This window comes from Eumetopias jubatus, unplaced genomic scaffold, assembly GCF_037043125.1.
Source record: "Eumetopias jubatus isolate StellerSeaLion01/CBP00866 unplaced genomic scaffold, mEumJub1_p1.0 scaffold_8, whole genome shotgun sequence".
NCBI lineage: Eukaryota > Metazoa > Chordata > Mammalia > Carnivora > Otariidae > Eumetopias > Eumetopias jubatus.
In genome coordinates this window covers 94,353,203-94,381,004 of record NW_028274814.1, presented here as the reverse complement: position 1 = coordinate 94,381,004, position 27,802 = coordinate 94,353,203, and the positions used below count along the sequence as shown (strand labels likewise).

General features: G+C 40.7%; 1 protein-coding gene across 5 annotated transcripts in view; it reads right to left on the bottom strand.

Annotated features, from left to right (window-relative positions):
• The window catches only part of LOC114215014 (uncharacterized), a 56,186-nt gene that overhangs the window by 10,515 nt on the left and 17,869 nt on the right, over positions 1-27,802 (bottom strand). For 3 of the 5 annotated variants that reach the window (XR_003610528.2, XR_003610529.2, XR_015768714.1), the window contains exons 4-7: positions 27,307-27,711; positions 26,476-26,536; positions 4,378-4,497; positions 4,137-4,272 (exon numbers count right to left, since the gene is read on the bottom strand). Coding sequence is in view for 1 of the 5 variants with exons in the window: in XM_088025265.1 (XP_087881391.1) it covers positions 15,586-15,723; positions 26,476-26,536; positions 27,307-27,483; positions 27,589-27,644 (432 nt within the window). In the remaining 4 variants the exon portion in view is untranslated. Of the gene's footprint in view, positions 1-4,136; positions 4,273-4,377; positions 4,498-15,313; positions 15,724-26,475; positions 26,537-27,306; positions 27,712-27,802 lie in introns of those variants that run through there. The other 2 variants (XR_003610527.2, XM_088025265.1) reach the window with 2 other exon arrangements.

The window sequence follows — 27,802 nt, the reverse complement described above, 5'->3', positions numbered from 1 at the left end:
CTTCCTGAATGAGCTATGGTAGCTCATGCTGTTCAATACATTTATTAAAGTTGAGTTATTGGCATAAAGTTCTTCATAATATTCCTTTTTTTTTTTTTAAGAGAGTGCATGCAGATCTGCAATAAGGACAGAGGTAAGCCGGAGTGGATGATGGTAGGTTTTGTTCTAAGTATAATGAGAAGCCATTTGGGTGTTGAAATCAGGGAGGTAATGATATCTAACTTACTTTTAAAGATACCTCTAGTGGATATATGGAAAGTAGACTGTGGCAGGGCAAGAAAGGAAGCAATAAAAACCGGTCAGGAGACTACTGCAGTAGAGCAGGCACAAGATGATGGTTGAACCTGGAGTCTGTAGTGGAGGTGGTGGGATGTGGAATTGGTAGAGTTGACTAAGGAGCTGGATATAGGGTGTGAGGGAAATTGGTAGCCTACATGATTCCTAAGGTTTTGGCCAAAGCAACTGGTCAATGGTGGTGCCATTTCCTGAAATGGAGGACAACTGTGGAAGGGTTAGTCATGGGCTGAATTGTGTCTTTCCTCAACCCCACTTCCTGTGTTGAAAGCCAAATCCCAGTGTGACTATCTGTGGAGACAGGGGCTTTAAGGAGGAATTTAAGGTTAAATGAAGTCATAAAAGTGGGGCTGGAATCCAACAGGGCTTGTGTCCTTATAAGAGGAGGAAGACAAGAGCAATGTGTGTATATAGAGAAAAGGCATGTGAGGGCACAGCAAGAAGGTGGTCACTTGCAAGCCAAGGAGAAGAATCTCAGGAGAAACCAACCATGCTGGCACCTTAGACTGATAGTCTCCAGAACTGTGAGAAAGCAAAGTTCTGTTGTTTAAGCCTCCCAGCCTGTGGTATTTCATTGTGGCAGCAATACTACCCTAGAAAACCTAGCAAACAATACAGAAATGAAGATAGTTGGGGGGGGGGGATAATCAAATTCTCTATTAGACATGTTGAGTTTGAAATGTCTATTAGACTTCCAAGCAGAGAGGCTGAGTAGGCAGGTGGATATATAAGCTCAGGGAAGAGATGGAAGCTGGAGATGTAATGGAAAGGTATTAGCATAAACATGATATTTATTATAGGGAGAACACATATACCTGGTTTCTGTGTTCCTATGAGGAACCTCCATTAGTGTTACAGTCCTGACTTCTCACTGTTTTCAGAGTCCCACTTCCCTAGGAGGAGTATTGACATAACTTGATTGGTGAGTTTGGGAAAAAGAATCAAATTTCATTAATTTTCTGGTATCTTTTTGGGATGTCTGCCTTCAGAGAGTATACATTTTCTAATCTTTCAGGTTGTGAGTTTTTCAAGATGCAGTTTGCACTGGGAGAAGCCTGTGGTTATACAAATGTTCCTATGATTGAATGAGATAGTCAGCAAAATATTAGCAAGTCTAGTTACCCTGTGACTCAAGGGGAAAAATAGTTCTACAGAGTTCCAGGCAGAAGGACAAGAACCACCACATGCAATGGTTTAACAGAATTGAGCTTTGCCTGGAATTATGTTCTGCAATATAAATATTTCAAAAACCAGTAATAGAGGTGACATTTTGATCTTTCTTTGACCCTATATCTATGCTAAAATTGATTGTGAACTTTAGGGTTCACTAGATAAAGTCATCTATCTAATGAATACCAACAGAGAAAATCATAGGGTCCAAACATAGAAACTTGGGGCTTTCCAACAATTAGATGATGGGAGAGGAATCATCAAAGGAGATTGAGAAATTAAGACTAGAAGAAACCAAGAGAGTGTAATGCTGGAAACCAAGTGAAGAAAATATTTTAAGAAGGAAAGAACAGTCATCTGTTTCAAAAGCTGCTGCTATGTTGACCTAAATGAGAGTTTATGAAATTGGTGGTATGACCATCGCCTCTCTTTCCATTTAATTTCGTGAAAAGAAGAGAAAAGCCACAACTCCAGCTGGCTTCACTGGAGGCAGGATATCAGCACAGCCTCCTACATTCAATCACTTAGTTAAACATCTCCCTCAAGAAGGGTGACTGTCGTCCGGTTTGTAGATCAGGGAGTGAGTAGTTTCCTGAGATGCAGGACTTTCAGTGCTAAAATAGGGAAAATCTGGGGTAAACTGGAATGAGTTGGTTAGCCTGTCTTCAAGTAACACCCCCTGCAAACACACAATTACACACACAATCATAATCATACCACTGTGGCTAATTATCTTGTACCTCTCAAGGTAAGCTATTCCGCTGAGAAGGTATATTCTTCTTAGTAGTGATGTAGACATGGATTGGGGGAAAGAAAAAGGAAAAAGGAAAATTGCTGACCCTTTCAATCACAGATAAGGACACTAGCAACAAGCCTACTTGCAATTGTGTAAGATAAATACCATGGTCTCCTGATGTGAGGTGGTGGTAGGGAGGTGGATGAGAGAGCATGATTCCATATGATGTGGTTTCTCCTCAAAGGTGGGGGAGGTGTTTTTGGGCATGTAAGTAAATGGTAATCCGTTATCAGAGTAGGGAATAGGAGGAATAGGAAATTTGGGAGACGAGAATGATGATTTTTGTTTTGAACATACAAGGCGGGGGGAGTGCCTGGGGGCCACGAGAGAGTGTAGTGCAGCAGAGTGTAGTTCTTAAGGGCATAGACTTGAGCCTTCCTGCTTGGATTCACATCCTACCTCTTCACTCATGACTAGCTCTGGGACTTTGAATAGACTTAACCTACTAGACCTCAGCTTTCTCATATATAAAATGAGCAGAATAATGGTGGCTCTGCCTCATAAGGTGATTGTGAGGAACAGTCTCTGACACATAGCAAGCGATAGCTACTCTTCATAGACTGGAGGAGCTAGATCTATGGGAAAGGGGCTAATTAAAAAAAAAAAACAAAACTGAGCTGGCAATACACCGATATGGACACTGAGAAATGAGATGCCCAAAAGAGATGAACAGGGCAGGTGGGAGATTGAAGAGAGAGAGAGAGAGAGTGTGTGTGTGTGTGTGTGTGTGTGTGTGTGTGTAGGAGGAATAATAGTGGAAGGGCAGTTAGACAATATATAAAACTTTAAAGGTGATTGTTAAAAAGATAGTATGTTGTATCATGGTAATATATGAGGTATTTCTTGTCTCAATTTTCATTTGGAGTTTTTATCAATTAGCTGTTTCTTCAAAACAAACCTTGTCAGAATTTATTTTTTCTGCTCATAAATTGCTGTTTTAGCAGTTTGGGCAGGGCTCAGCTGGGTGATTCTTTTGCTGGCCTGCCTGGGGTCACTGATTTGGCTGCAGTCACCTGGCAGCACAACCGAGGCTGGAGGGCCTCCCTCACATGTCTTGAGGTTGGATCTACCTGTTGCCTGGGAATGGTCTCTTATCCTCATGCAGTCTGGCCCAGGATTCCTTATGTGGTAGTCTCAGGGCAGCAAGAGCCTGAGAGCAAAAGCTGAAAGGCCTTTTAAAGCCAAGGATCTGAAGTCATTTGATGCCCTTTCTGCTTAAGTGAAGTCACAGGGCCATCTCATAGTCCAGGGGAGGGGAAATAGCCTCTACGTCTTAATGGGAGTGGTGACAAAGTTACATTGCAAGGAGGCACATACATAAGAATTGGACGAATTGTTGTAGCCATCTTTGTAAACTTTGTAAACAGATTAGACAACGATCTGATGTGATGTTTTTCATGTCATAACTGAAGGCCTACCAAACAGGACCTCAGATGCTTAACAATCTCCCTACCCCAGTTATGCCCTGAATAAGCCTTGTGCCTGATACATAAGGGTAAGTGATGGGTATGATAAGGGTAAGAATGAGTAAAGGTGCAGTTTGTTCTACAGTTTGTATTCTGATGTGATATTACCTATTGTGAAACTCTCCTTTCATGAGAATTTGGGTAGCTGGTCAAGTGGACAACCAAGTGATCATAGGGATAGAACTAAAGAAGAGAGTATTCTGAGACCTGAGAGCTGGAGAGAAGCCAATATATCTTCGATATTGGAGAAGTCAAAGTGGAAACACAGTGAGTAGACCCCATAGAAACACAACGTCTCAAAGGACCAGGACAGAATGGAGACAATACCTACAGCACTCACAGCTCAGCCCTACTTTCCAGTGGGGTTTGCTGGGGGGGCTAACAGGACCCAAAGGCAGATGAGTACTTACTGCAGTGGTTGACAGGGGGACTTGGTACCAAAGAAAAGTGCCAGGCTAATGCTGCTCTGTTCTCTGCTCTGAAGTTTTTTTGGGTCATTGAAGTCCTTCCTCCTCCTTCTTCTCACTGGCCAGTCACAGCTATGAGCTAACCAGAAAGTGAGAGAAGAGGTCACAGTTTCAGTAAGGAATGGGTATGTTTTCTATTTGGGGTGCTTCTTCTACTTACCACCACTGTATCTACTATACTCACATTATCTTCAGATCCCAGTATGTGGCAGCACATTAGGATAAAGGCATTGCAGTGGGGGCAGAGGTCTAGGAGGCCATGTTGATGTCAAAGATGACCCTGGACTAGGATGGGTCACAAAATCTGCAGAGATCATAGGAAGATTGTTACCCACATTTTTAAAAAGCCAAACCTTTCCTGATCCAATCTTGTCTGTAGTTCCTAATGAGGGCCTCTGATTTTCATTTTTTTTCTGTTTTCCTTTTGGAATTTGAATTCAAGGAAAAAAATATTGAAGGGTACATTAGAGCACGGTTCTGATGTCAGACTATGTGAGATCATACACTTACTGGCTGTATGAGTGTGGTAAACATAACTAACCTTCCCATGCCTCAGTTTTTTTCAGGTGTAAACTGGGGGCGGTGACAGTAGCTACCTCACGTACTTGTTGTAATGAGTTAATGTAATTAAATGAGTTAATACATGTGCAGCTCTAGCAACAATGCTGAGCACATGGTTGGCATTCAAAAGGTCTTAGCTCTTATTGTGACTGTTGTTTTGTTGTTTTTAATTTTTACATGCCATGTAAGCCATGATGATAAAATTACAGAAAGATACCCCCAAATATTCCCATCTTAAAAATGTTTGCAGTTGAATTGAGGAAATAAGGTATGCATATATAAAATATTTAAAGATGAGTTAAGAGGCCATGTTTGAGAAAAACACTTAGACTAATTACCCATACAAGTATTGAGGATGATGAATATGGGGAAGGATGTTTAATAGGGGACCTACAACTTAAAAGGAGGGAGACCTTGAAGAAATGGTGTTTAGTTTGGGATTCTGTGGGAGGACCACCGGCCAGTGTGGACAACCACCTTCAGTCTCCCAGCGCCCATCCCCTCAGGTCAAATGTGGCTGGTGGGGAAGTGGCATGCTCTTTTCTACTGCTCTCACTTGACTCTTCTGAAACATTCTTTCACTCCACTTTTTTGGGTGTGTGAGTCAAAAGTTCAGGAACTTGTCATTCTCACATAGTACCAGATTGCTTGGGTTGAGTTGCAGTTTTCATCGTGATTTCAGAAGTCGAGTTTTCCACAACACTCTATCAGCTTCTCTTCAAGGGCATATGAAAGCTGATTTCAGAGAAAACAACGTTGGCCCTTCTTGGTGAAAAGTAAAGGCACTTCTTGAGCTTTGAACATTTTGTTTACTTCTCTGCTTACTTCACGTACTTTGTCCAGATTCCGTTATCTGGTGGAAATATGTGCGTAATTCTACAGTTGCCTTTCTTTGCACATCTGAAATTTTATGTGGCAGTTTGTTAACAACTACTGTTTTTTAGTTTGGTCTTCCTTAGTGGTTGTAATCCCATATTTCTATTTTTAGTCCAGTGACAACTTTTGGCCCTTCCCTCTTAAGATTTTAATATATTGGTGTATTTTGGTGTGTATTTTATTATATCGGTGAAAGAGAAAATCAAATGTTTCCTTATACTGTCTCCCTCAAAATCGGTCTCCCTCATACCTGTGCTCTTCACTTTAACCTACACACAACACTACACAAATTGTCTTGCTAAAGCACAGGTCCGAGGATGTCCTTTCCTTTAAAAAACCCCTGATGACTTCTGTGGCACACAGAGTCAAGCCTGTGGTCCATCATGTGACATTCAAGGCTTGCCAGAGCTTCTTCTACCTCCCAGGCCTCCTTCACTCTTGCTGTTGTTCAGAGCCCACTCCCCCTTCGCTAACCCTGTGTGAAGGGAGTTCTCATGCCTCAGTGCCTTTGATCATGCAAATTCCTCTCACAACGTTGGCCTTTCCTCGTCTCTTCCTAGATCATGTTTCAAGGACTTTTCTAACTGGCCCCTCCAGCTCTAAACAATTGGTCTCACTCTGGGTTCTCCAAGCTTTGGACTCTTACTTCTGCTGGTCGTTACCTGTTGGTGGACTTCTGTCAGTAAAAGCCACAGTTTATTTAGAAGTGTTGAGATAGTTGGCTTCAGAGACTGCCTTCTGAATCAGTTTGAGTTCGGGAAACTCAAATTTTAAGACCTCTAAATTGTCCATTCCAGCCATTATGTTTGTTGTCCATAGGCCCTCTATATTCTGACTTTTATTAGAATTTTATTAGAATTTACCTAGAATTCTGATAACACCTTATGAGCAAGTTGGAAATTAAAGGCACTTGACCTAGTATGGGTGCCCCTTTGGTGTCTGAGGTTCAATTTACATTGTCTTCTTCAGGCCTCACTGAGTTCAGCCTCATTAGACCCACTTTTACAGACAAGGAAGCTCGGATTCTGAGAGTCCAGTGATGTGCTCCTGAAGTACATGGGGGCAGGGAAATGCAGTGGATATAGGCATAGGTATCTGGAGACAGACTGCATGGGTTTAGAGCTACACTTCCTGGGTTTGAGTCCTGGCTTTACTGTTACCTAGCTTGTACCAGTTACTAAACCTTTCTGTGCCTCAGTTTCCTTCACTGGAAAATATGATAGTAGTGTCTTCCTTGTGGGTTTTATTTTTCTTAAGATTAAGTCACTGTATATAAAGCACATAAAACAGTATGTGATGTGGTAAACACATATAAGTGTTAGTATTACTATTAGAATTATTACTAACAACTCTAATGAGCATAGAACTAAAAAGTGAATGAATCAGGATTTGAACAAAGTCTGTTTGGCTCCAAAAACTATCTGCTTGTACATGTCAAACTGTCTCCTGCTCTGCCCATTTGCCTTGAGATTAAAAGGTAGAGTGAAAAGTTCTTTCATCTTTTCCCTTAGGAATTCAAACCCTTTATCAAATTACTGTAGTTTAAAATGCATGACTAGTACCTCCTGCATACTTTCTGGAGATTGAAGACTTTAGCAACCTTAGCATGAGAGAGACCAAATTCTGAAATTATTTTGGTTTAAAATGCACAACCAGTATGTCACACATATTTTCTGGGGTTTGAAGACTCCAGAAGCATTAGCATAAAGGAGACCAAGTTGTGCTTCCATACAAGAGCGTGGTAAAAACCACAGGTCCTACTAGAAAGTTTGTTCCAGGGTGTTTTGGTACAGTATTAATATTGGTATCTGCCTACTGATATCTGGACTCTTTACACCAGACCACATGGTAAGAAGGGACTCAAACCAGCCTGAGCGTGCTTGTTCCGGCACATGCAGTAGCAGCTCTGTCTCTACCTTCTTTCCCTCATTAAGGGGTGAAGGAAAGTTTTATAAAGTTGTAGGAGTGTGTCTTCCTCCACACCCCCCTTCCCCCTTCTTCTGTTCCACAGAAAGACATGGGCCCCACATTGCTCAGGAAGAACAAAGCAGAGGTGAGAGGTAGATAAGAAAGGTGTTATGTTTGGCATGACTGGTTTAGGCTTAAAGTTGGGCCTAAATAGACAGGGTGAATTTTTTATATCCCTGGGGTGTAACTTGCTGTGTCTGCATCCATATGATACCGTATAATTAAACAAGAGATTTAGTTTGTGAGATGCATTCCCTAAGAGTATCCTGCTTTTAATTTAGCTAAATTCATTTAAATCCAACAAACTCATTCTGGGCTTTGAGCCATGACATCAGACTAATTTCTTTGGGTATAAATTTGTATAAGATAAGGCCAGCTACTTCCAGGAGTCCTAAGTCTTTTTCAGAAAACAAATAAGTATAACTCTAATATGATGTGTTAAGTTCTGCGATCATGCAAGCAAGAGAAATGGCCTAGATGATTGGCTGGGGTCAGTGGCGGTAGGAGGAGTAATCAAGGAAAGCTATCCATGAAGAATATAGGAAATCATCACGTGGAAAAAGAGATGAATCCATCAAGGAAAGGGCAGGGCAAGACCTCAGAGATGTGAAAACACTGGGTTTATTCAACTGATCTAAAAATGGTAGCTTGAAAGTGTTCCAAATGTTTTTTAAGATGACCATTTTATGGCACCTATGAGGCAGGTTCTATTATTATTTTCATTTTATAGATGAAGAAACCAACTTGTCCAGTAATATAGCAGGGAAGTGATAAGACTTGAACAAGGCAAAGCACCTCCAAAGAAAGATATGATGGTTAGCTGTTAAACTTGACTACTATTCTTTATACAGCCTCTCTAGGTTGCCTCTTCTCAACAAGGGCTAGCCATCAGAATCACGGGGGAGATTTCTACAAATGTACAGATCTTGGCACTTCCCCCAGGGGGACACTTCATGCCTCTTCTTGGTAAGTGGCTCTACTATTCTGCTAGTTGCTCAACTTTGAGCTTCAGAATAGTTCATGACACCTCTTCTTTTTTGTTTTCCACCTTCAGTTCATCTCCAGATTTTCTCAATTTTCCACTGGAAATTTATCTTAAATTCTCCCATTTGTGTGTCCACCTCCACTTTCAGCACCCAAATCCAAAATATCCAAACCAACTGTACTTTCGTCTTCTCTTCTGTCCCCCGTCTAATCCATCCACTTCACAGCCACAGTGATTATATTATCCTCTGGCTCAAAGTCTTCCAGTGGCCCCAGGTTGCCCTAGGGATTAGTACAAACCTTCATGACGGTTTATAGGGCTCTGCATGGCTGAGCCCATGCCTGTTCTCCCAGTTTATTTCCTATCACCCTTCCTCTTGTCCAGCCACATGGATGTTCTCTTACTTCCTGCACTGCGACAAGCTCATTTTCTACCTCAGGGTCTTCCCACATGCTGCTGTTCCTTCTGTGAGAATTTTTATTTATTTATTTATTTATTTATTTATTTATTTATTTATTTATTTGTTTGTTTTTAGAGAGAGAGCACACAGGAAGGAGGGGCAGAGGGAGAGGGAGAAAGAGAATCTTAAGTAGACTCCACGCCTAGTGCAGAGCCAAACATGGGGCTCCATCTCAGGACCCTGAGATCATGACCTGAGCCGAAATCAAGAGTTGGATGCTTAACTGACTGAGCCACCCAGGCACCCTGAGAACTATTATTTTCATACCTGGCTCCTTCTCAGGTTTCAGACCTTACCTGACCCTCTTTGACAAAATGTCCTTTCTGTCATTTTCTTTTAGGACAAGCTGTTCTTTTATAGCACCATATGATTACTTATTGAAATCAGTGTTCCTAGCATAGGCTTAAAGGTCTGTGAGGGTAGATATTGCACCTGCTGTATTCATCATTGTATACCTTCTACCTGGCCCAATGTCTGGACCAGAACCGATGCACAGTACAGTTTTAATGAATAAGTGATGGACAAAATGGATTCAAAGCTGCGTGAGATTGGAAAAGAGGTCACTGCATTTAGCAAGAGGCCACTGGTAATGTTCACTTGGCTTCTTTCAGTTAAATGATGGGGAAGAAAACAAAGCAAGTGAATCCCAAAGTTGAATGAGGAAGCAGAAAGGAAATCAAGTTAATGTTATGTGGAGGAAATAATAATTACCATGTTCCAAACCTTGAACTAGGCACTAAGCATTTATTTAATCATTGTAGTATTTATTTATTTGCGGGGGGAGAGAAAGAGAGAATGAGCACGAAGAGGGGGCGGGCAGAGAGAGAGGGAGAAGCAGACTCCCCGCTGAGCAGGGAGCCTGACATGGGGCTTGATCCCAGAACCCCAGGATCACAACCTGAGCTGAAGGTTGTGACATGGGGCTTGATCCCAGAACCCCAGGATCACAACCTGAGCTAAGCTGTTGCTTAACTAACAGCCACCCGGGTGCCCCTCACTGCAGTAAACTTATGATCCTGTATTATCTCCATGTTTTGGATAAGGTAAAAAAACCTCAGAAAGGTTAAGTAATATGCCCAAGGTCACATATCTATAACAGAGCAAAACCAGGACCAGGCCTAATTTCAGAGTCCATGCTCATGACCAATAAACCAATGGCTCTTGAGTGTGCAGAAGAATCATGGCAATGGGTGGCCTATTAAAACCACTACTATCAAGAAATTGAAATTCTGCTACTATCAAGAGAATGAAATTAAGTAGGTCTCTGAGAATCTAGGCACAAGCATTTTGAGTGATTTTAAGGCAGGTTGACCTGGTTTCCTGCTCTATGGAGCATCACTCCATGCTATGCTTCACAAGAGAGTAGATTTTAGGTCACTTGCAGCTTCTGATCTAGGTTCTAGGATCTCTAAGACTTCATTTCATCTGTAATTGATAAAAATGTTTTCTAGGGTCCCCGGGTGGCACAGTCCATTGAGCGACCAACTCTTGGTTTCAGCTCAGATCCTGATCTCAGGGTTGTGAGATTGAGCCCTGCAGCTCTGTGCTCAGCAGGGAGTCTGCTTGAGATTTTCTCTCCTTCCTCTGCCCCTCCCACTTGTGCTCCCTCTCAAAAATAAATAAATCCTTTTAAAAAAAAGTTTTCTCACAAGCTTTGGTGATTAAATGGGCTCGTTTGTGAGGTGCTAACATATAGTAGGTGCACAATAAATGTTGGCCCTCTCTCAGACTTTTCTTTCAGGAACTTTCACTAGGTTAGGAATAGAAGAAATAGGCAGTAGTTTGAAGTTGTGCTAATTTCTGGGAAAGTTTTATTTTTCCCCCTGTTACCTCCATTTTATAGATAGAGAAATAGAGTCACAGAGTTAAGTAACTGGGCCCAACGTCACAGCAGATAAATAGCAGCCTTCCTAACTTCTGTGCGATGCTGGTGTAGAAATTAGACTTGGAGAGACGTCTATAGTAAATGCTTATTGAATTGAATTTCAAATCTAGCTATTCTTTCTATGGCTTTTCTCTTAAAACAGAATATAATCTTCTCTTTCTTCTTTGTTGACTTTTGTCTTTCACTCTTTTTAAATATATGTCCTTGTGTTTTTATTATAAACATCAAATTCTGTTTAGGAGACCACATAGTATTGAAATCAAATAAATACAGTGTGTCAGGTAATAGGTGGACCATAAGCACAGCTAAGGTGAATTGTGGTGTGGATGCTTAGAATTTGTTAATAGAAGCTCCAATAACTCTAGAGGCTTCAAAGTAGCATGTGTGAGAAGAATGTGAAGCCTTTGCCCAGAAGGGTGGGATGACTTGCTCCTGGCTCCTTGCCTCACGCTGGGTGAGATCAGTAAGGACCCTGGGACCTTGTCTTGGGCCTTTCCCGCCCAAACCTCACAGATTCTATGCTTTGGCTTTTCTTCAGTTTTTCTCTGGCTGTGTCTTCATCATGCAGAAGCCTGTGACTCCACTTCTCTCCTTCTGTGGCTTTGCTTTTGGAGCATGAATGCATATGCCAGAGTTGAAGGCTCTGCCTGCATGTCAGCTAAAAGCTTTAGGTCTGTCTGGCTTGCCTTAGATAAGACCTCAGTAAGAGTCCAGGATTTTTTTCATCTGATGTTTTGGTCCCTTAGTTCTTACATCAGTGCTTTTCCTTTTAAGATTCACTTTGTTCTGACATGTTTCATATTTGGTCGTAGTGCCTGGGTTTTTAGATGCCCTTTATCTCAAAATCTGTTTGTATGGTGCACTAGCAATATGTATGTTCCTCTTGCTCTTTGTGCCATGAATAACAGTTAATCTGACTATCTGGGAATAGACTCCATTCTATTTTCCAAATTTAGTATGTGAGTCAGGGTTCTCCAGAGAAACAGAACCAATAGGAAGTATAGATACAGAAATTAAATATTCATTTTAAGAAATTGGATCATGTGATTGTGGAGGCTTTGTGAGTTGAAAATCTGGGGGGCAAGGTTGGCAAACTGGAGACTCAGGGAAAGGTTGCAGTTCGGATGTAAAGGCAGCCTGCTGGCAAGCCAGAAAGAGCCAGCACTGCAGGTGAAGTCTAAAGGGCAGTCTACTGGCAGAATTCCTTCTTGCCCAGGGGAGGTGAGCCTTTTGTTCTATCCAGGTCTTCAGCTGATTGGATGAGGCCCACCTTCACTAGGAGGGCAATATGTTTTACTCAAAGTCTACTGATTTAAATGCAAGTCTCTTCCACATATCCTCATAAAAACATCCAGAGTAATGTTTGACTAAATACTTGGACACTGTGGCCAGCCAAGTCAATACATAAAATCAATCATCATGAGCTTATTGTTTTTCAAACCGGTTTCAACAGAACACTATTGTATATGTTAATAGATTGGCATGAAAAATAAAGGAGTTCAATGGTTAAATATATTTGTGACATGTCACCTACTGTACCTCCCTCTTGGAGTGTCCTATTGCACATTCATCTCTTAAAGACTTTTGAGAATTCCTGAGGTCAGGAACATTGCTTACTTTGTGCACTGCTGCCCAAGGAAGGCAGGATAGCCCTGACTGTGGTGCTTCCCTTGGCAGCTGCCACCTCCACCAACACATTGGGGGGAAGTTGTTTCCCTAAAATTCCAAAACTTGAACCCTGGTTCTCAGACCTAAATTGCACAGAAATGTTTGTCTAAGTGCTAAAAATATGTGTTACCAACTAATCCAATAAAATAGGACTACCATTTTGTTTGGCTGTCCATAGGCTTTCCAATAACTGCCAGGCAAATGCTTAACATGTCTGTGCTGCGGTGAGGTTGAGCTATCATGAGCAATGCTTGGTCATTCCAGTTCTGTTGTTTTCTCCTTTGATAACACCTTCCCATTTTGTTTTCACTTCTCTGTCCCATGCCATTTCACCTCCCTCTTTTGCCACTGCATGTTTCTTCCCTATGCCTCAGGGAGCTCTAACCAAATGAGTTCTACCACAGAAAGAGCAAAGGTTTTATTGTTTTTATTAATGCGTGCAGTTTTCCTTCTATACTTGGTGGCAAAGTCTTTTACCCTGTGCTATATGCCAGTAGTTGTCTTTCCCTAATTAAACTACCCACAGGCTGGAATTATATTATGCACATGAAGTGATAATAGATATTGTTAGTGATGTATAAACATGTGCTTGTTGAGTTTGATGGGGTTTGTAGAATTAAACCAGCTGGGAGAATCTAGGCTTTCTACCTCCTCAAACCATGGGCTCAGGTTAGATACATGGCTTTGACATGACTTACCTTGAAATGCTTTCTGGAGGAAGCTAGTTGCATGTGTTCTTCTCATTCCTTCCATTCCCTTTATTTTAGGGAGAAGTGGAGGCAGCATTTCCTTGGTTTAGCATAGCCTCTTCCACCCCCCAATAATCTTTCCTGTTGAGATGGACACATCTACATATACACCTTTCCTCTACCTGTCCAATGGTTGTCATGTACTGAACTCAAGGTGACTCCTCTGAACGCAGAGAACCTTGATGTTTGTCTCATGAAAGACCTTCCATCCCAGCCCTGTCCATTGACCTGGATGTTTCATTATGCATGAGGATGAGTCACCCAGCCCTGTGGTTCCTGATGGCTCCCATTTCTACACCATAGCAACCCACTCCTATGATCAACCCTGCTTTGTAAACCACCTGGAACTCTTCTATCTCAGAAATTTAAAATCTTTCTCACTTATTATAGATTGTTTTTCTTGTACTTATTTTTCTTTTAAGAATGTAGGTACTCCTAAGTGTTTTAAAACCTCAGCTGTTCTCAAAGGATCACTATTGTTCTTTCATTCTCCCTAATTCCAGCGTCCTCCAGGATAGGAGAAGAAAGAACCATTGAAGACTTACAGTGGAGATATTGGAATGAAAATCCTCTGTGCGGTGGAAACCATTATTGATAGCAGTCTAGGAAGACCAGGCTCATGCCTTCCATTGCCTTCTCTTGCTCTGCCCCACTTTGTCCCCAGGCTAGGAAGGGGTGGTGTGGGTGCATGCTGTTTAGAGGCCTGAGGGTTGTAAGTAATAGATAAATAGAAGGGGTGAAGAGATCCTTTGGGGAGCTGGTTTGGGCCAGATCTAGGGCTGGTGCTGGCTGGTGCCAGGGCCAAGACAGAGCAGGGGTCCCTGACACCAGAGCCTGAGAGTACGACACTGAAAGGAAGAAGCAGGAGGCTTGTGGCTTGTTAGTTTTTTGGATCAGGGCTTCCAGGGAGAGCTAGAAGCAAAGTATGTTTCCTTCTGGGTCATTCTATATAATTCACCAGGGTTGAACAAAAGGCAAGGATTCAGGACTGACGCCTGGCTCTAGAATCAAGAGTATGCTACTTTGGGATATTCTGGAGACAACCTAGCATGGTGGTTATGGCGTGGACTCTGGAGCCAGACAGTCCTATGTGACCTTGGGCAGAGATCTTTACCTCTCCTGGCCTCAGTTTCCTCCTTTGTAAAATGGGAATACAAATAGTAAGGAGTAGGGTATCATTAAGATATGCTAAGTGCCTTGGCCATTGTTGCTTTGCATTCTTTTTGTTCTCTTATGGTGGTGATGCATCCAAAGCAGGCAGGTGAAGGTGATGAATACTTGCTAAATGAGTCAAGCAGTGTTATTTGATTGAGAAGACTGACATAGACACAGAAAACTGTGTGTGTGTGTTTAAAACAAGCATTGACCTTCAACATCTAATGTTTCCAAAAATATCAATTGCTCTCACACCTTTAGTGGTCATGCAAACTGCTTAGGGTCCCAGGTAGAGGTAATTGCCAGGGGGACATGACCAGAGTTGAAGCTCAAAGCCTCGTATGTCAGGTACTCCCAGGATAGCCACTGTTGCAAGGGTCGGAAAAGAGAAGTTGGGGAAATCTGGATAAGTGTCAAGCTTTCCCCGAGAGTTAAGTAGGTGGCAGTGAATTCAACCCTTGGAGATTAGGAAATGGGAGCCATGGAGGTATGGGGCAATGCTATCAAAATCCACCACTCCAGGAGGATCAGCAAAAGGGCCTCACACAAGGCAAAGCATTTGTAAATCCATCTGTCCATCCTGGCAGGAGGCTGATACCCGCTTTCCCTGTTACTTCAAAAATATTACGTCTTTAATTAATGTGACTTAAGATATTTGGCATGAAGAGTAAAACCAATTAGAAAGAAATAAAAAGCAAAACAACCTGGAAACCACAATCTAGTGACTGGGGCTCAGGAGGCAGAAAAGCAATGTCAGAGTAGGATGTGCTACATTTCCACACTACCCTGCTGACAGCGGGAGGCTTTTTTTTTCTTCTTCTGATAAGTGAACACCCCCACATAAAGGAACATCAGACCTTTCCAAACTCAAAACAGATTGCTAGATTTAACATTCCAGAGTAGCTGAAGGAGGCCTGTGACCCAAACAGGAAACAGGAAAGCAACAGCTCACTCTTGCATTGGAATCTGGTGTATAGTCCTTGTCTATTAATCAAAACATCTCCTGCCTTATAGACTGAGCAGGGGTGTGGCCAGCAGGGCAGAGATGAGTCTTGACTCCCACACAGTTGGGCCCTCTCATCCCCTCACTTCAGCCCATGGTACTGGTAGTGGAGGGAAGCACAGCCAGTGGGTATCAGCTTGCTGTGGTCTGACCATCCGTTTGACACCAGCAGTCCTGAGTTCAGTCTGTTTTCCTCCTCTCCACTTGAGTCTGTCTGGTCCTTAAGTGGGAAGTAAATAATAGAGACCGGTATTGAGGAAAATCAAGGTTCTAATGCTACCAGTCCACTGCAGACAAAAAATATAAGGGCTGACATTTGGGACTTGTTGACTAGGGGGAATGTCATCTCAAGATCTATCCCATGATGCCTCTTTAATTCCACACCTTGAAATATGGGCTCTGTGGTGAACAGCTCCCTCTGCATTTTCAGGTTACTGGGGAGTTACAGGGTATATGTAGCAGTGAGAAATGACAACCTTAGTTTCTGAGAGAGACCACAAGAGAAAGACTACATTTATAGTGGTGGTTAGACACTTTAAATTCTTAGTAACCAATTGTCAAATAATTGAACCACAACCCACATTTTGATTAAACTAGGTCAAATTTAAGTTTGTGTTGCTTGACTTTTGGTGAAATGGGCTGGTGTGGCAAAGAACCACCACAGAAGTGCTGCTCAAGGGAGCACACAGTGAGATTATGTATTTATTGTAAATGTGCTTCTAGTCATAACAGTTTCTGTTGTTACTGTAGTTCAGGAAGCAAGTAAATGAATTGGGTTGCTATCACCTGGAAACTCTAAGGCTCCAAGGGCTATTCCCAAACCAGTTGAGCTGCTCAGCCTTCCTTTGCCTCAATTTCTTCATCTAAAAATGTGGACATGATACTAAGAACCTACCTCCCAGGGATGGTATAAGGATTAAATGAGATAATACATTTAACGCTTGACAGAGAGCCAGGTACATAGTACGAACCTAAATAAACAGTAGCTATTATCTGAGCCTAGGAAACTGTTACCATCCCCACTTTGCAGAGGTGGAAAGGAAGCTGAAATGCTCCAGTAATTTCCCAAGGACACCAGGGTAATAAATGAAATGATGCCATGAGGCTTGGCACACGGATGGTACCCTGAGTGTCCTTCCGCCCTCTTCCCTAATATGTGGTCCAGCCAAGGTAAGCACTCAGAAGCAGGGAAACCTACAGAAGTGAGAACATTGACTCCCATATTGTGAAATGAAGCACATGGGATGGAGGAGGGCACTGGTCCCGATAGGTTTGTCAGGTCGGCAAGAGTTCATCAAACTATAACAAGGCCTAAGAGGTAACTTGGGTAGAACCAAGGCAATCAGATGGAGGGGGGTGTGTTCCGAGAAGCTTATTGGAGAGGACAGCACAAAAAGTGTGTGAGTGTGCCAAGGGGGTACAGGAAGTAGGATTTGAAATCAGGGAAGTTGAAATATGATAGAGAAACCAAGAAGATGAGGCATTCAGGGCCATATTTTGCTCTTAGTTATTTTGATTAAGGTTATATTCTTCAGATTGGAATCTGAAGACCAGAAGACCATGGATATATTCTTGGGGCTTAGTGAAAATTAATTTTCTGTAAAAGAAGTCTGTGTATAACTCAACTTTGAGAAATGCTGAACAAGGGCTGTTCTCTGCTTTTGGTAACTACATTGATTAGACAGCATCCTCACAGTAATCCAGACTTCAGAACCACTCTGTAAATTAATCCTTTCAATTATACAGAATTCAGCTTATCAATGATAGTGTTACTTGCTTCAGATGATAAGCAGTGCATAGCTCAGGTCCAGTTCCGGACCTGAATGTTCATGGAGTTCCTTAAGTATGGTGATACACATTTATATGTGGCAGAAGTTAAATCTAAAAATATCTGAAACAACCTGAATCTAAATACGTGATAACCAGATTATTATGTATCTCAGCTCTAGAGTTACACTGCCAACATATTCAATTACATAATATTTTAAGGTTGCTTTCATTTTATTTTTAAATTAGAGTAATTTTTCTCTCTGTGAGCTTCAAATATTCTAATGTTGAAACACTTAATTCTTAGTTCAAACCACATCACATATTGCTTGCATAGTGTATCTCTACACATTGGATAGAATGATGATAAAACCCTAGGGATTGGGCAAGCCCCAGATGGACAAAGACTGGATCTCTGAATGACTGCATGGAAGATGCTTGCTAATGTGAACACTTGCCCAGGAACTTTTACAAGAGCAAGAAATGAACTTCTATTGCGTGAGGATTCTACCTTTTAAAACCTTCTCAATCCAATTAATATATTCTGATTCTGTGCATTTGATTTCTTAGCTCAAATAATAGGACATCTTGCTTCTTTGTCTTCCCAAACCAACAATACAGTTAGAATGAAATATTTATAACTGATAATAATAAATGCCAATCATTATTCTAATGAGCTTAAACATATTATCTCATTTCAGTCTCCTAAGAATCTTAAGCTGTAGGATTTTCAAATCCTCATTTAAAAGATGAAGAACTGATAAGATTAAGGCACAGAGAAGGGAGATATTTTGCCTAAGATCAGACAACTGTCAAGGGGCTAAGTTTGGAAACTAGATTTTTTTTTTTTAAGAGAGCAAGCAGGCATGCAAGGGTGAAAGGTGGGTCAGAGGGAGAGTGAGAATCCTAAGCAGACACCCCGCTGAGCATGGAGCCTGACAAGGAACTCCATCTCAGGGTCCTGAGATCATGACCTGAGCCAAAATCTAGAGTCTGACACTTAACTGACTGAGCCACCCAAGCACCCCTGGAAACTAGATTATTTTGACTCAAAAGTTATATTTTCTTCTGTAAATTTTTAATCATGTACTAGCTGCACAAGTACACAAATTGCATGTGTACTTATGGCAGAGACTGCTTCCTGTACACTGAAATCCACTTCCTCCTGGCATAAGACCACACTGTATTTTCCTTTCTTCTTTGCAGTTAGGTATGGCCATGTGACTGAGTTGTCCTTAAGAGAATGAGAGCAAAGGGAAAATTCATGCTACTTTCAGTCTGGTCCATTACAACCTCTCACATGGGCTCCCTCATGCTCTTTCTCCTGTTGTCAGGTGGAAGCAAATAACAGTGAAACCATAGGATAGGGAGGATCCTACAAGGTGGAAAGAGTCTTGGTTATTGAATGATTGCAGGGAGAGGAATTTCCCTACTGATCTCACTTTAAACCATTTTGTGAGCAAGAAATTAATTTCAATTGTGTTAATCTGCTTACATTTTTGATATTTTCTTTAAAATTCAGTCTTTTTGATGCAGGGAATTCAAGATGTATCTTCTCATGATTAGGATTCCAGGTCATCTGTTTCCTTCTACCCAGCCATCTATCCATCTACCTACCAACCTACTAACCTACCTGCCTTTCTACCTACCATAGCTAAATAGCTTTCCCCAAAGTAATCTCCTTCAATTGCCTTTATAGATATGGAATATTTGCATTGTACAATTCCTTGGAAATAACACATAGCAATTATAACACAAGAATTTAGCAGCTGCTCATGTGTCTTAGTGATTATTTTGGAACTGTGACTGATCCCCAAATCTTAAGGGAGCATAAAGAGTTCCAGATATGATAAGGCCTCCCCCAGCTATTTTTGTTGTTTAAGATTGAGACCATGTTTTCTTATATTACTTTATCCTTTATTTAATTTTTTTCTGACTGAAATTGACTATGAAACACAACACAGTGATAAATTTGATCTTTTTATCAGATGCCTTGAATGTTTATAATAGAATGATATTCTTATTTGTTAAGGGGGGGTATAGGAAGAAAGCCTTTGATATATCTAGATCCATTGATAATAAGTAGAAAAACATCATATGAAGATAGCTAATGTTTTATAGTGTGCTTACTGAATGGCAGGTGCCCTTATAGGGACTTTGCATAAATTAAGTCCTTTAATCCTCAGAATGATCCTGTGAGGTTAAGCCCTACCTTTATCCTTCTTTCATAATGAGGACATCAAGGCATGGAAGCATGAAGAAAGATGCCCAAATTGCATAGCCAGTAGGTGGTAGTGTTGGGATATGAACCCATGTAGCCTTTAACCATAACCACATTGCCTATTTTAATAGGTTAAGTATTAATTCTATTGTGATTTTCCTTACCATTCTATAGGTATATTAGTTTTCTATTGCTTCATAACAAATTACCAGAGATTTTGGAACTTAAAATAATATATACTTATTATCTCACAGTTTCCATGGGTCAGGTGTCCAGACTTGGCTTAGCTGGGTCTTTGCTTAGGGTATCACAATATCTGTAGTTAAGGTATTGGTTAGGTCAAGGGTCTCATCTGAGATTCAAATTCTTCTTTCCAGCTCACATAATTGTTGGCAGAATTCATTTCCTTGTAGTTGTAGAACTTATTGTGGCAGCTTGCTTCTTCAAAACCAGGAAGAGAATTTCTTTGTGACCTCCTTGAAGTCCAAAATCCTTTTACAGAGCTTCCAACTGATTAAGTCAGGTTCACTCAGGATAATCTCCTTTTGGATGAATTTGTCAACTAATTTGGGATCTAATTACATGTGCAAAATCCTTTCACTCTTGCCATATAATGTAACCTAATCAAAGATGTAATGGAATCATGCATGTAACACCAGGAGCATAGATCATGGGGGTCATTTTAGAATTCTGACTACCATAATGGCACAATGTCTGATCCCTTCTTCTGTGGGTGAAGGAGATGGATAAGTAATACCATCATACAGTGAGATGGTATCTCCATTAGAACTGACTCATCAACTTCAGCTTATAAAAATATCAGGGGTTTGTTAGAAGTTTTATACATAAAATTTTCCTTCTTTAACCCCCTTCTAGAAGAACTCTTTTCACACTGAAAGAAGGTTGATAGTATACATTAATAACTTTTTTGAATTTATTATAAGTTTACCTTGACTAGTTTTCCAGGACATTTCTTAAAACCACCTAGTTACTTTTGTACTACGATCACCTACTGGATAAAAATGAAACTACTTAGTGTGGCACACTAAGATCTCTCATACACTCACCAAACATACAGTGTTGCCTTCATCTCTTCTCACTCCCTTCTCCTCCCATCATTCTACTCCAAGTCCCTTTCATGCCTCTGGATCTTCACACATGATGTGCCTATATATGTGCTCAGTTTTATCTGGAGTACCTTTTATATCTCATCCCCACCCCATCCCCTACCACCAGTCTGCTGGTAAATTCTCTGGTTCTTCAAGACTTGGCTCAGATGTTATTTTTGTGTGTGTGAAACTTTCCCCAATTTCCAAGCTGAAAGATGAGTAAATGCTGCTGAAAAAGGATCTGAGTTCTAGCTTCAGCTGGAGGGTAGAAATGGGGGATAATACTGATCTGAACCCCTTCTGAAGGGTTCTGTCTCATTCTGGATTTAAGTATGTTGTAGAAAGAAATACTTCAGAAGAAAATAACATGAATTTAGGAAATCAAAGCTAAACTAAAAATATACACGTGTACTCCTAACATGTTCTATCACTAAAGAGGTTGAGATAATAAAATGTCAAATGTGCTCTGTGATGTCTGGGACTTCGTTCTTTTCTAACTCTCCACTAAAAGGAACTCAAGCTCTTTAAAGACGAGGTGGACCTTTTACTCTTGTCTGAATGCAGAGTGGCTTTAAAAATACCTGGAGTAATGCTGACAACGGAGTCAGCTTTGAGGGATTTCCACTGTCCAGCTCAAAACCATTTCAGTATAAAAAATTATTCATAAACAAGTTGAGTTCTTGATTCCATGAATCCATGATGATAATCAAAATGGGGAAAGATGAAGTTCACAAAAGACATTGTGATATGAAAGAAGATTGAACATAATAGATATGCTTAATTTTTATTAATTTTAAGGGAATGGTTGTGTTGACATATGTGAGTATTCTGTTTCTTTTATTGGATATATGGTCCCTTATTAAACATAAATATATGCTTTTCCTGTATGTAGGCAAGGTAAAGAGAATTATGAGTAATCCTAGGAGTTCTGAAAAAGTGAGAGGTATACCAAGAGTAAGAAAGATTGTGACCAGCCGCGTAGGAATACATGTGTAGAAATTGAGGGTTGAAAGAAGATAGATTCACCATATTACTCAGAGTAAACACAATCTCTCATCTTCTAGGAAACAAAACCTCTTGGATGGTTGGACTAATTATCAAGAGATGCTAACAAGGCGTCATAAGTTGATCATAATGCTAACAAATCATTCCAAAATTATTTATAATAATGAAAGGACAACAGTGTGTTTTGCTGGCCAAGGAAACCTTTAAGAACATATCATTTCAGAAAAACATGACAGATCGCCAGAAGTCAGAACAGTGTAAAAGATGTAAAAAAAAGAAAGAAAGAAAGAAAGATGTGGTCTTGAAAAGACCCACTGACATTGTAAGTACCCTGTGATGCTAGAAAGAGGTGGGGGGGGCAGACAGGGAAGGCAAAAATGGCCACTGGATTAAGTCTGAATCACTCTGGAAATTTCAACAGAGCCCCAGGTCTTTTTTTTTTTTTTTTAAGATTTTTATTTATTTATTTGACACAGAGAGAGACAGCGAGAGAGGGAACACAAGCAGGGGGAGTGGGTGAGGGAGAAGCAGGCTTCCCGCTGAGCAGGGAGCCTGATGCGGGGCCTGATCCCAGGGTCTCTGGGATCATGTCCTGAGCTGAAGGCAGATGCTTAACAACTGAGTCACCCAGGCGCCCCGCCCCAGGTCTTGATTAAGGATTAATTGATCATAACCTGCAAACTGCAGCATTTGGTGGTCTGAGATAATATTTCTTTCTCTGTTGGTTAAAGGTTACTTTAACACTGGAAGGTATAAATTGAGAAATATGAATAAGTGAGTCAATAATCTTTAATATGCTAAGTGAGGGTAAAACAATAACTACTTTAATCATTGTAATAATTTGTGTTCCACTTTTCCTATTAATCTACTTGTCTGTTCCTAATGTACAATATTATTTATTTATATATATGTATACTTTAAGTATATTGCTTATCTGCCTCCTTTTTTCTCATCCTTTTCCCTTCTTGTAAAATATGAGGGCAAGGGTCATAGTCTACTTTTCAAACTGCTATATTGATGGATGATTGTATTTGATGTATACAACTTGACGTATTTGGAGGTAAATATACACCTGTGAAACCATTGCCACAATCAGTGCCATAAACTCCTACATCATCTCCAAAAGTTTCCTCCTGCCTCCTTTGTTTTGTTGTGGGTTTTTGGGTTGGTTTTGACCACTGATGCATCCAAGAACCCAGCACAATACTTGTCACATAGTAGATGCTCACAAAATATTTACTGAATGAATAATTCTCTTACAGGTGCTTGTAAGTTGTGTTTTTAAGGTTTTTGAATCATTTAAGAAAAGTTAACTCACTAGACTTGTAACTATATTGAAATTTTAATCGGTGTCTTGCTGTTTGAGCCTAACACAGATTGAAGGACATTTTCAAAGAGAGGGAGGGTATGAGTAGAGAATGGTTCTGTGTGTGTGTGTGTGTGTGTGTGTGTGTGTGTGTGTGTGTGTGTGTGTGTGTGTGTGTGTGACATGCTGTCTTATGGCTAATCTGGCAGGTAGAATTGTGTACTAGCATAGACTTCTTGAGAGGGCAAGCCCTCTATGAAATAGAGATCTATAACATTCCACTTCCTAGAGTTTTTATCCAGAAGGATATCAAGAGTGAGATAGAGCTCTTCATCCCTGGAGAGTGGGTCCAGGTTTATTTTCCCCATTTTTTGGCTGAGGAAACTGAAGCTTATATACAAGTTAGGTATGACAGAATATTTTTGGAATCTCTCCAGATGCCTCTTTCTTGGTGGGTGAACTAGCTTCTCTCTCTGAAACCTGTCCACTGCTATGACTTCAGAAAAAAAAGACAAAATACCACCTCAGAAAGGCTATAAAGAGAGAGGGTATGCAAAGAGGATATAAAAATAAGTTCCTTACAGGTAATGGGATATTTTCCCTTCCATGCTGTGGACTGCTGAGGAAGAAAGGAAGGAGAATCAGAGATGCAGTTTTTTCAGTATATGTATCCTGCTTAGAAAGTTCAAAGAAGAGTCCAATTTTTCCCCTATCACTGCTTGAAACTCTGGAGGAAAGAGCCTTTCAGACATGTGAAGTGATGGAATAATTGTGGCTTTGGCAAGTGGCTAGATGGATGAGACAGAACTTTGACTCTTAGGAGGTCTCTTAGGCTTCAATGAGTGGATGTGTTGGCACTTAGAAGACCAGAGAATTCGCAGAGGCCTGAGGATGCACAAATTGCTGCAGTGTGAGAAGACACATCAGAGGCAAATGGTCAGGACTATAGTAGGTGCCAGCATAATGTTCCAAAGGCCAGTGTGGACCCAGTGACACATCAGCTGGGAGGGGACCAAACCATTCACTAGGGATCAGGAGCGCTGTCATGCCTTGATCTTGCTGCCATGTGATCATATCAGCCCCATTCTCCCTATCTTTGGAAAGAGCAAAGGAAGAGAAAGGAAGTAGGAAAGATTTAACGTTTATCCAAAAGAAAATGCATCATAGAAGAGTCCATTTAAAAGAGAAGAGACAATAATACCTATTATTGGCAAGTTTAAAAGAGTGTTCTCCATCCCTGGTACCCAGTAAGGTGGACGTTTATGAGGAAGAGTAAATCTATGATAGAAAATAAAGAAAGCTGCATATTCTCCATATATCTAGGTAGTATTTGACGTTTCCACCCCTGCTACCTGGGGGACATATTGAAGCCTACCCAGGTGTGAGGGTGTAACCTCAATCTCAACCTGGATCCTTAGGGTGAGGTTCTATCCAGTATACCCTAACATTCTATTCTCGGATGTCAGCAAAATCTGGCTGCCCTACAAACAGTTGCTATATATAAACTAACTTAGCCTTGGATATTCCCCAAAACAGTATAATTCATGGGCACACAAATGAGTGGCTGGGGATGGGAAAGTGAACTCTGTTAAGCTCATGGTATGGTCTCTCTCTCTGTCATTTCCAATATGGACTCACAGAGGTTAGTCATATGCTCAAAGCAAAAGAATAGTATCAATTTCCATGGGCTTCACACTGAGCAGGGCCTGGCGGGGGGGGGGGTGCAAAATGTGATGAAGGCAGGTTTGCTTTTGAAACCCACTCAACTTTATTAAAGAAGAATCTGGTTCTCAAAGGTATCACAGCAGTAAGAACAGTCAGAATTGGCAGATTCAAAAGATGATTTTCATCTATCAGAGCTAGGGCTCAACACTCACATCTAAAGAGGAACACTAAATCCTATAATAGTAGACTGATTAAAAAGCTGAAGGTGATAAAGTAGGAATGAATAATGAGCTATATTAGCAAAAAATAGACTTCAGTAAATTTTAGGCAATGCAGAACATTTATATAATTACTTCTGGGACTATTCTGAAAAAATTAAGAAACATTGCAATTATCTCAAACATGTTAGAATAATATAAAAACATTCCAGATAATGCACAACCATCCTTCTTGATATATCACAAATACTTACACCATTTTTGGCTAAATTAGCCAAGAAAATTAGCTCTCTAGTTTGCTTTTACCTGTTTAGAGAGATTTGGAAGCATTGTGGGAGAAAAATGTGGTGCACTGGTATTTCAGCTGTACAAATGCAGTATTAGTCATGACCATCCTCAAACTAACATGGACTGTTTTAGATATAGAAATATCTTACTGATTCCAACTAACATGCACAGTTTCCCTCAAAATTGCTCATCTGTGAAATGAGTGTGAGAGATTTTTATACAATGTGGAGAAAATGACTTTGTATAATGACTGAGTGAGGTACCGTTTCATGCAGAGACCAGTTGGATTCAAGTCCAAGCCTAAGATCACCTGCCCATTCAGACAGTTTCAGCACAACTATTAGCAGAATTGAAATAAGTTTTAAACCATTAAAATCTATAGTTCATCACTTTTTCCATGTATGTGCCAATCAAAGGAAAAAAGGGGGGTTGGGGCTTAGGTGAGAAAGGAAATAGAAATAAGAAAGGGGGAAATGGGAGAATGATGGTAGGAGGAACAGGGAAATTTGAATTGTTTTTACTCCAAGTAATTTCTAACTTCAAGATCAAAATACCATGTATTTGTAAGGAGATCTCATCAACCCAACATCAGTAGAATGAGCACTCATTTTGATTCAGTTCTCTAGCGTGGGGCTGGCCGGGTGCTCATGTACATGCACTCTCTCTGCATGCCCTCTGTGACCCACAATGTGCACCTACTGGTCACAGTGAGGGGGTGGACCTGATTTTCAGAGATGTTCACTGATCCATATACAAATTGAACTCAAAGACCTTGGCCTCATTGATTCTGGACTAGCTCATCCCTCATTTTCTAAATTCCATTGCATTAGCCAGCCAATATTTTTCTTAAACATCACCAGGAGAGGAAACATCACAATTCATTACTGCCAACCTTTTGCAACACTGAATGGAGTGTTTAACCTAAATCAATAATGTAATTAATAAATGAATGTAGGTGAGCACTTTCGAGAACAAGGTTGAGGATTATATTCTTATAAAAGAGTGAATTTTTCACTCCTAACCTCTTCCTGTCCTCATCTGCACATACCTTATTTGTCTTCTGAATGAGTTTATTTCTGGAAGTGGCGAACTACAGATTTCAAACCATGAAATCAGAGAATCTCAGAAGCAAGTGGGCTTTGTTGGTCCTATTTCTTAATGTCATATGCCCTCTGGTGGTAAAGTCAGGGGACTTGCTGTGGTTTTATTTGAGTTCTCCAAAGCAAAACATTTCATTAAAATGAAATTTAAAAAGCATTCATCCTAATTAGCTGCTTGTTGTAAATAAATATATTTTAAGAAACTAAAGCACACTTCAATGTAACCTGAAACTAAGAATGTGAAAAAAGCACAGAGTAGTGAAGGGTCTTATAGTTGACCAAACTGTCCTCACCCTTCTGGAGCAGCAGGGATTCCAGGCCTTTATCCTGTTCTCCATTTCTTCACCTTTCTTTCTGAAATAGAGAAGAAAACTTCATAATTGCACATGAGCACTTGTCACATGTGGGCCAGCTCTTCTTTACTGCTAAATTACAGCTGATAACTTGGACAGAAAAGGAACTCCCTGACATCTGCCTAGAACAATATATACATAAAATTAGACTGTAAGACAATCAAGGATCATTGAGTACAATCACTAGGAGTTTATTCATAGAAAAATTATATCATTACTTGGATCATATCCTCTGAAAATATGAGCAATACTTGGAAAGTTAAAATAATGAGTCAGAGAGAGGGAACATACTGATCTGTGGGAGAATTTATATAAAAAAATATCTTTCCAGGGTCACCTGGGTGGCTCAGTTGGTTAAGTGTCTGCCTTCGGCTCAGCTCATGATCCCAGGGTCCTGGGATTGAGTCCCACATCGGGCTCCCTGCTCAGCAGAGAGCCTGCTTCTCCCTCTTCCACTCCCCCAGCTTATGCATTTTCTCTCTCAAAGAAAATCTTTAAAATATATATGTATATCTTTCCATGTATATTTTTTAGCTTTTCATAAAGCAAATGTTTAACATTTTTATTTTGAGAAGAAAATATCCTTTTATTTTGAGAGGGTGTCAGGTTATTCCTTTAAAAACAAAATTTTATATAACCATAGATGGCAGGATTTTACTTTATTTATTTTTTTGCAAACTGTTTATTTTCCGTCAGCCTTTTCCATTTCTATTTCCATTTTGTTTGCCTTTGTGGAAGAGCAGCTTAAGACCACTCAGTGGTTGTTCCTACCCATTCAGTGGCCTGAGCAGTGGGAGCTGCAGACCAGTCTTCAGTGGCCGGCTGGGCGCTCCAGTCTTCAGTAGGGAATTGCTGAATAGGCACCGAGGACCCCTGCACGCCTTCAGACCAGTCTGCGACTTCAGGCTGAGTAGCAGTGAACTCAGGAGCTGGAGCCGTCCAGTCACCCTGAAATTCAATTCTGCCTTGGTCACAGCCTTTTCAGCAGTGGCCTGCTCTTCCTTTTCAATCTCTTCAGGATCGCTGTAGAAGTAGAGATCAGGCGTGACCTACCACGGGTGTTCTTGGGAAATGGTGCCACGCATGCGCAGAACTTCCCTGGCGAGCATCCATCACATCAGACCCCCTGAGTGAGCTCCCTTTTTAGGACCTTATAGCAGGATTCATCAAGTTGTTCTGAAAATCGAAAAGGTCCAGTAACATGTGAGGCCCAAGCAGTTAAGAAATATGGAGAAAAGAAAATACAGATCATTTAAAAAAGGATTTC